This window comes from Marmota marmota, unplaced genomic scaffold (genome assembly GCF_001458135.2).
Source record: "Marmota marmota marmota unplaced genomic scaffold, marMar, whole genome shotgun sequence".
NCBI lineage: Eukaryota > Metazoa > Chordata > Mammalia > Rodentia > Sciuridae > Marmota > Marmota marmota.
In genome coordinates this window covers 53,757,198-53,766,686 of record NW_026000005.1, presented here as the reverse complement: position 1 = coordinate 53,766,686, position 9,489 = coordinate 53,757,198, and the positions used below count along the sequence as shown (strand labels likewise).

Genomic DNA, 9,489 nt, shown 5'->3' with positions numbered 1-9,489 from the left:
TCCACAAGACAGGCAGTGCCAAGACCACCCAGCTGGTGGCCGTGCAGAGGCAGTGCGCACCCTGAGCTGACTTCACACAGCTGCCAAGAGGCCTCTGGAACCCTGTGCCTGTTGCCAGGGGCTGGGGGATGTGATAGCAGCAGGTGGGACTTCCCAGGATGGGAAAGGGGCCAGGACAGCAGCAGGGGCCCTGAAGGAGGGGACAAGGTGAGGATGGGCTGCAGAGACCTGAGGGGTTCGCTTCATCAGGAAGCCAGCAGGGCTAGAGAACCTTGAGAGTCGGCTGTCTCAATCCTGTGCTGTACAGAAGGGAAACTGAGGTCATGTGTCCACCTGCCAGCACAGTATCCTGTGGCCCAACCTGGAGTCAGATGGGCCTTGGGAGAAGGTCCCTGCATCAGAAAATCAGGGAGTGTAGGCCTGCCTGGGACCCCACCCCTGCAGTGAAGCCGGCCTGGAAGCGGCTAGACAGAGGGAGCTAGAGTGCAAGAGGCCCAGAGGACAGCTGCAGAGCAGCCTGGCCTCAGTTCCTAGTGTGTGTGTGCACATGGGAGCCTCCGGTAGCACAGGAGCAGAGGACAGCACCCCCAGGAGGTCTCAGAGGCACCCACACTTGACTGTCCCTTTGATTCAGCTGCCAGGGTCCAGTGAAACCTCTCATGGGAAATAGCTGCCAGCCCTGCCCTCGAAGGCCCCAGACAGAATTCCAGGTGTGCAAAGTCCAGGGCCGTGGACCCTACTGGGGCCTGACTAGTGGCACCAGTGACCCATGGCAATGTCCTGTGCATTTCTACTGCCCATCACACCCTGGACTCCCAGCGCCTTCTGCTGTAGGAACAGGCACCCACCTCTCCATCTGAGCAGACTAGAGAACCACACACCTCCCACTGTGCCCCAGGCAGGAGGGCGGCTGTCTAAAATGAAACCACAGTTGGGACTTTATTGTCCAGTCTCTGCCCATCCCCCAGGCACGACCCTGGGGCTGCTTCCTGCAGGGCCCTCTCTGCCAGGCAGGCAGGCTCCAGCTCCTGGCCTGGGGACAGGCTGTTAGGCCAGTGGAGCTGCAGGCTGGGGACAGGAGCCAGAGAGGAAGGGCACTGAGCGCAGCCACCCAGGCCCCACTCAGCAGGGCTGGGCTGCTGGGGCTACAGGAGCACGCCTGGGCCAGCCTGGACTCCCGTGTACTCCACGGGGCTGGGCTTCCTGGTGTCCAAGTTCTCTGGGAGCCGGATGAGAGGACACAAGGAAAGCAGGGCACACAATCGTCCTCCACCGAGGTGAAGCTCCGGGGGTCCCACTTGCCCACAGGATCACAGGTCCACTGGTCAGGACACTGGTCAGGACACTGGCCTGGAACCTACGTGGAGTACTGCGCCACGATCAGGGCACTTCCCCCCTCTAGAAATGGGTGAGGCCACCGGCACGGGAGCCCGATGCTGTTGACAGCTGGTCAGAGCGCTCAGTCCTCCCACTTCAGCAGGCAGAGACTCCTCAGATGGACTGGGCAGGGCCCGCAGCCCACGAGGACCACAGCCAGCTGGTATCTGGGATGGCCCTTCCTGAGGCAGGGGCATCAGGGAGCAGGTGCTGCAGGGTCCCCTAGAAGGGCCACAGCTGCACTGAAGGCAGCCCTCTCCACTCACCCCTCCAGGGGCCTGGGTCTGCAGAGGGATGGGGCTCAGAGAGGAGAGATGCCTCCCAGGTGTTACTGGCCTCCAGGGGTGGATCCAGGGGGCCAAGCCACAGCTCCTGTCCAGATGGGCAGCTCATCTCTCCGGCAACAGCATGAAAAAGGCAGCCTTCAGGAAGCGGCCGAAACTGCAGAGCGCAGCCACCAGCCAGTGTGCCCGGAGGCCAGGGTCCGTGCTGACCACGCACCTGAGGACATCAGTCTGTGAGGGAAGAGGGTACTGTCAGAGCAGAGCCCGGCCTCGCCAGCCCAGCACAAGCTTCAGCAGCACCAACCCACAAAGCCAGCACACTGTGACCCGCAGGCTGCCTGGGGCAGGAAGGCGGTGAGGGGGCTGGACTGCAGGAGGGAGGAGCTCAGGGTGGGGAAGGAGAGCAGCCACCTGCACCAGGGCTCCCAAACACCCTCCTGCTTGCCAGCTGCCCCAAAGGAGTCTCCAACAGCCTGGCGTCCAGGGCCACTGGACAGCTTCAGACCCGCCCTTGGAGTGGGAACAGAGGCTGAGTTTTGCAGAAGTGGAGACGCCCTGGGACTCGAGTCCTTCTGGAGGATGGTGCATGACTAGTCCTCACCCTCCCTTTCCTTTCTATTGCTAAGGAAAGGAAGGCTCCTCAGCTGACTCTGGCCACAGTGCTGCTCAGTGTCCTCTCTGCTGGGCACAGGGCGCCTGCCAGGGTTTGCAGACAAGACAACAGGAGGGGTCAGCAGCTTTGGTGTCTCTGCTGGGAATGCCAGGGCCAGGGGTCATTCTGGGGGTACACCCTCCCCGCAGCCCAGCCTCCAGTTGGGACCACACTCCCAGCTGACCCTTAACTCAACCTCATGAGACCTTGACTCAGAGGCTCAATGGGGGGACTGAGCCCTGCCACCCCCTTTACAGGTGCAGCCCACCTCCATGCCGAGGTCCAGCAGTACCCATGGTATGCCCAGGCCCAGGTGGCCAGTCGAGCGTGGAGACAGGGGAGGTCTGACACCCACCCCTCTAGGCCTTGTGACCCTCCTCTCGTGGGGGGAGGCTAGGCTCCGAGGAGGTGAGGGTGCTCTGGGCAGGACCAGGATCTCCCCTCTGAGGGGGCCAGAGTCCTACCTCTCCCAGGTCATCTAGGGACAGCAGGTCTGCAGCTGGGGCGGGGCAAGATTGGACTGGAGCGGGTGGCAGGGTCCAGGCAGCAGCAGAAAGCCCAGAGCCTGCCCCAGAGCGCTTTCCACTCCCTTACCCTGCGTCAGGGACCCAGCTCGCCATAACCCCACCAGCTCCCACAGCCCCGCACCCAGGGGCTCACCCATCCACCACGCCGCCTCAGCCAGGCTGCCAGGGTCTTGCGCACAAACTCCCCCAGGCAGTCCACCAGGGCGTGGACCATGGCGGGCTGGGCCTGCCGCACACAGTCCACAGCCAGTCCTGCAGCCACTGCGTACAGGGATACCACTTTGCCCCACGTGATGCCTGCAGAGAGAGTCACTGGTGAGTGGCTGGTCAGTGGGAGGTACCCAGAAGTCGTCAGGTGGCTCCCACAGGCCCGCACCCCGGTGGAACTAGGCCAGCTGATAGCCTGGTGCGAGCCTGGCCACCGTCTCCCATGGGTCAGTCCCGCCCACCCTGAGGGCAGGCAAGGTTCCCAGCCCCCTGCACACCTGCACTGGCCCAGGAGGAAACCTGTCCAGCCTCATGGACAGAGGAGGCCTCAGGGAGGCAGCTCAGCACCAGGGTCCAGCAGCCTTGGGGCTGGACGAAGAAAACAGCCAGGACTCCCAGGGCACATTCATCCCTCTGCAGCTGGACAGCACCGTTGTCCATTTTATGAAGAAGCCAAGGCCCATGGAAAGAGCTTTCCCTGGACCACTAGCCCATGGAGCAGCAGAACTGAGCTGTGGCCACCTCGAGGAAGACAGACCAATGACCCTGGGGGAAAGTACTCTCAAGCCACCTGTTAGATGCCTTCCTGAATATATAAAGTGAGAGGCCCTGGGTTCCACCCCAGCACAGAGAAAAGCAAAGTGAACACAGTGAGGGTCTCAAAACAACAAGTGGAAGAAGCCAGACGCGCAGCACGGCACACTGGGCGAGACCACCGTGCACGACCACCGTGCGCAACGTCCAGAACAGACGGGCAGCGACCACGCGGACCCGTGGCTTGGGCGCAGGGACGGTGGTGGGTCACCACACTGGAGTACCAGATTACAACTTCAGCCGGGGACACTGCCACACTCATCCCACCTCAACAGGAAGAAAGAGCTCTGAGCACTGAGCACAGACCATGGACCACCCTGTGTGAAACCCTTTCATCCTATCCGACAAACCCAAGTCTCAAGCCTGGCTGAGACGGCCCCATGGGCCAGCTGCTACCAGGACAGTGCACACGGTCAGCCCTGGTCCTGCATGGCTGAGCTCCCACCCCAGGACTCTGCTCGAGGTCAGCAGGGCAACAGGACCTCCTGACCATGCCCAGGCAGGTCTCTAGACCCACTGCCCTGTGCCCGTGGTGTCTGCCCCATGCCTGCAGCAGGCACTAGCAAAGGGAAAAGGCAGAGTGTTCTGTGGGGCCTGATGTGCAGAGAACAGCATGTTTCATGGGTGGCCACAATCCCAGAGCTGGAGCCCACAGGGGCCAGCAGGAGGGGTGTCCAGGGCTGGTCTGGTAGCTCTGCTTGCCCTGGGTTTTCCTGTTCTCTTTTATTAAGACATCATTCCATTACCATCATCGTTCAGACATGGAGAATCGCCTTCTAGACATTCCCACAGTTCACAACTATCTAATTTCAGACCCTTCCCAAGTCCCCTGACCCATGGCTACTCCTAACCAACTTCCACCTCTGTGCTCAGCAGGATGCCAGCAGGGTGCTCGGGGTCCTGCCGTCCTGGTGCAGGCCACTTGTCCCTCCTGTCCATGACTGAATGGTGTCCATATCTGTTTGTCAACAGAGGGACCTGTGGGCTGTTCCCACCTCTCTGCGTGTTTCCAGGTCTTGGGCATCTGCCTAGAGTTGCCAGGTTACACAGAAACTCCACATAATGCTTTGAGGACCTGTCAGGCTGTTTCCAACGTGCCCACACCACCTCTCCAGGTTCCGACGCTTCACACAGATGCCGTTACCTGCAGCTGCAGGTCAAGCCATCCTGGTGGAACGAGGATGCCTAATGGCTGGTGGTGCTGGATAGAGGCTCATGTGCCTGCTGGTCTTTGTGTGTGCACGTCTGGATGGAGTGGAGCCCAGGACCTGGAGCACTGGGCCATCTCTGCCCAAGGTACACCCCAGCCCTGTGGTGGCCACTTAGACATCGTCCTTTTCTTCACATGCATGCACAGAGACACACGGCACGAGGGACTGGGCCCCATCCCCAGTCTTCTTCACTCTGTTCTGAGCAGGGCCTCAATGAGCTGCCCAGGCTGGCTTGGAACTCACAGTCTGACTGCTTCTGCCTCCCAGTGGCTGACCTGGGTTCGAGGTGTGCCCACCACACCCAGTTCCTCTGCTGATCTTTCAGGTGGGTGCCTTGTTGGTAGTGATTTCTAAGGGTTCCCTTGTTTTCCTGTCTTCTGTGGTAAGATATTCCACCACTGCTGACTGTTGACCAGAAAGGGAAATGAGCACGGGGCAGGGGCTGTGCCCAGCAGTAGAGGGCTTGCCTGGCATGGGCGAGACCCTGGATTTGATCCTCAGCACCATAAAAGCAAACAAGTAAAATAAAGGTATTGTGTCCAACTACAACTAAAAAATAAATATTAAAAAAAGAAAGAAGAAAAAGAAAGGAGCAGCGTGAAGGCAGAGCCCCAGGAGAGCACAGGCATGGCCCCAGTGGTCGCTGCTGCACCACAACTGGGCTCTCCTGCCACCTGGGGCTGGAGACCAGGAGAAGCTCCACAGAGCCACCCAGGGTGGCCGCAGCAGAGGAGGCCAGGGTGGCAGCGTCCCGGCAGGGATGAACCTGACGGGCTGCACTCCCAGCAGGAAAGCAGCCAGTGTGCCAGGCAGAGTGGGCACGCCACAGGCAGAGAGGGCTGAGAGGGCCCAGAGCCCCTGGGACTAGGAGGGCTGGGGTTCAGTGTGACAGGCAGCCACAAGCTGGTCTGAGGAGTGTCCTAAGAGCCATCTGGCCACTGCAGAGGCAGACAAAGCCCTAATTCTCCCAGGCTCAGAGAGATCAAGAAATAGCTGCAGGTCACACAGTCCACATGGGGCTAAGGACACTGTCACAAGGGGCCTGAAGCAATGGGTTGAGGGGGGCAGGTGGCCTAGGCTCCCCCTGGACCCTATGAGGCAGCAGATCCCGGGGAGGAAATTAGTGCTACGGGACCCTCCCCTGCCAGCTTTCCTGCCTTCCTCCCCTCCACCCCAGCCTTGCGCAGGACCTCCCAGACCCAGCCTGTACTCTGCTGCTTTCTGGTTCAGGCTGAGGGCCAAGATGGGCTCCGCATCCCCGGGCCCCTCCTGGGCTCACACCCACCACCACTCAGGGCCCCAGCTCCATGGCAGACACCAGCAGGCCAGAGCCACACTTGAAAAATCAGGCCGTGGCTTGTAAACCAGTCTGCTACAGGCCGGAGACAGACCCAGGAGGCCACCCACAGGGCACGATCTGGAGGGCAGCCCCAGGGTGGAGTGGGGTGAGGGTGCCACCAGCCCAGGACGCCTGGGCCCCAGGCTTCCTCCTTGGGCCCAGCCCACCCCAACACTTCATACTGGAGGCCAGGATGCTCCCTCTTGGACACTCCCCTTGGGCCGAGCACCTCACTATGAAAAGTCCAAGCCCGGCGGTGGGCACCAGGCCCATCCAGCCAACAGCCGGCTCTGCAGCCCCAGGACAGGGGGCCCAGCAGTCCTGCGGAGCAGGCCATGCCCACCAGTACTGGACCACAGTTGCCTGAGAGGCCCATGCCAGCTGCCCAAGGGCCAGCAGCTCTCAGAACCACTAGAGACCACAAAAGCCAGCACCATCTGAGCTGGTCTGTTCCCAGATTCAGACAACCCCAGCAGCAAGACGGTACTGTGAGCACCACAAGGCTGCCTCCTGGGGTCCCACAGCCACTGGACCCACCCTGAGGTCCCCTGGGGTGGACATGCCTACCTGCAGAGAAGATGTGGCCTGCCACAGCCAGGAAGGCATCTGTCACCACGGGCTCCGACTGCATGGAGAGGTGCAGCTGGCCGGCCACATTGCGGTACACACCGGGCCGGATCTGCTCCAGCTCATCCCCTGCATGGGCACACAAGAGGTCAGGCACCCCTGACTTTGCCTGACTCTCCAACCCCAGGGAAACAGGCCACGGAGGTGCTGTGGGTGCCTCTGACAGGCCAGGCCCTGAGGCCAAGCTGGCTGGGCCAGTGGGGTGGGAATCCTGCCCAGCGTGGGTGGTGTCTGCCTAGTGACTCACTGGCAGGCAAGCAGCCGGGCTGCTCAGGCAGGTGGCCAGAGCCCAACCTGGGGAGGGGCTGGGCAGAGAGACCCCAACAGGTGGGCGCCTCACATGGGGTCCTAGTCCAGGCCCCAGAACCCCTGGTGGTGGCTCTGGTGAAGGACCTGGAGAGACCAAGCCATGGCTGGGGGGCTACCAGCACCACCCACTCTCCAACTTGGGCTCCCAGTAGCAAGCGGGTGTGTCACGTGGCACCGAGTCAGCCCAGCCCTGTTGGGGGAAACGCCCCCCACAGGCCCAGCCTGCCTCGCTGGCGGCAGGCCCTTGAGCTGAGGTGGAAGCCCTGGGAAGATGGCGCTGGGCACCCCACACAGCCCTGGGTCGGGTGTCCCAGCCGGGCCACTTCTCCAGCCAAAGCAAACAGGGTGCTGCTGACTATCCAGTCAGCCAATGAGAGCCTCCGGGACATCCCTGGGGCCAGCTGTGCTCCATCCAATTAATTAAGATCTGGAACCAGAGCAGAACCCAGAGGCCAGCCAGAGGATGGGGACATGGCATGGAAATTCCCAAAGCTGGCCTGGCTGTTCCCAAACACAGACCTTGGGGGGCCTCTGGGGCCTAGTCCTAGGGATTGATGTGGGACACAAGCCAGGCTGGGGACAGGCTGGGGGTCAGCAGACAGTGCCAGGCTGCGGAGGCATTCACCCTGAGTAGCTGAGATAGCAGACATTAACAAGAACACCTTGGAGTTCCAACTGCCTCCCTCCAGGGTTCCCTTTGGCTGGGGACATGGCAGAGCTGGGCAGTGTAAGGGCCCTGGCCAAAGGCCTGTGGGGGGAAGCAGGAATGAGGGAACAGACGGAGACAGCAGGTCAGGGCCAGGCAGGATGTCTTCCCAGCCATCCCGGAGGTCTGGCAGGCTCTGGGGAGGACAAGGGATGTCCTGGAGTGGCCCTCAGCCCAGCTGGAAGAGGCAGCAGAAGTGGGTGTCACAGGACCCCACAGCCAGATTGTCCCCCAACTCCTGCACGCTGCTGCCTCTGCACACCTGAGATACGGCCCTCTTTCCCTTCCCAGATGAGATCCACCCTCCTGGAAGCTCAGTGCTGGTCCCCACATCATCTGACCCTCTACCCTGCACACTTCTGGGCAGGCCAGGTCTACACAGTCCTGCTCCTTGACCCATACACACCAGTGTTAGCCCAGGGAGCTGGGTATCCCCCTGTCCCCCATGACCCGGCTCTCCTCACACCCACTCAGGCTCCTCCCCTGGCCCAGCGTATGGCTGGGGCAAGGCGGACAGTCCAGGGCAAGAGTCTGCCTGTGTCTCCCTTCTGGGTGCAGACCCTGGGAAAGATGGGAGTTCCTGGGCAGCCTGTGCCCCAGAAACAAGTGCTCCGGAACTTTCCCAGGGGCCGGCCTCCTCCAACCTCCAGATCAAGGGAAAAGAGCGACCAAAAGACCTATTTTCCAAAACAAACATCGGACACGTGGTCCCACAAAGGATTTTTGAGCCCTGCTGAGTACAAGGGTCACTCTGAAGCTCAGACACTAAAACATCATTCTTTCTGGAGCTTTCTATGGTTTATGGCGAGAATGACTGAAATCTGAGTCAAGCAAGCGAAGGGCTACAGGTGGGGGCTGTGCCGGCGGCGGGTGCAAGCTGGTCATCCCGAGAAGGCGGGCCTGTCCTGCGCCTCGGCCGTTCCAGGCACAAGGGGGCACCGGGGCAAGCCCCCTCTCTGTCCCGGAGAAACGGAGGCCCAGGGGTGTAACCAACTGGCGCAGTCGCCCGACAGGCGTGCCAGCGCCGGCTCAGCGGACCCCAGACTCGGCGGGCCCGCCCAGCCGGCCGGGTCTGGAGTGACAGCCGGGGATCGCCCGCAGGGCCCGCACTCACCCAGGCGCAGCAGCACGGCGCACACCTCGGCCAGGCGGCCGCCGGGGGCCGGCGCCGCACGCTCCGGCGCGCTCCAGGCGAGGCCGGCGCGCAGAAGCCGCGCGTGCACGTACTCCCGGCCTAGCGCCTTGGCCTGGGCCCACCAGCTCCTTGTCGGTGGGCCGAGCGGTCAAAGGCGTCCATGATCTCGGCGGCGAAGACCGAGGAGCGCCGCAGCACCTCCATGACCGGCACGCGGGCGGGGGGCGCCGCACCTGTGGGCAGACAGCGCTCAGCCGGGCTCACTGGCTGGCCGCGGGAGGCCGCGCCCGCGCTCGGGCGCGCGGCAGGGAGCGGGACACCGCGGTCCCGACCGCGTGCGCCCGGGCCGCGTCGGCGCGGCGAGCCAGGGCGCACCGGGAGGCCGGGCTGGGAGCGGTCCTCAGGAGGGGCCGCGGCCGGCTGCCGGCACCCTTTCGTTTTTGTGCCCCGATCTTTACAAACACGATGTTATACGCTTTGGGATTCCAAATTGAATGACAGCGAACTCCCTGGGGCCGCAG

General features: G+C 62.3%; 1 protein-coding gene across 1 annotated transcript; it reads right to left on the bottom strand.

Annotated features, from left to right (window-relative positions):
• Positions 1 to 915: 915 nt before the first annotated feature.
• Positions 916 to 9,187, bottom strand: Bok (BCL2 family apoptosis regulator BOK). Its single transcript, XM_015481689.2, is given in 6 exon segments — positions 916 to 1,892; positions 2,974 to 3,137; positions 6,759 to 6,887; positions 8,948 to 9,086; positions 9,088 to 9,108; positions 9,110 to 9,187. Coding segments are annotated over 6 exon segments (642 nt in total). The 5' UTR covers positions 9,173 to 9,187; the 3' UTR covers positions 916 to 1,766.
• Positions 9,188 to 9,489: the final 302 nt, after the last annotated feature.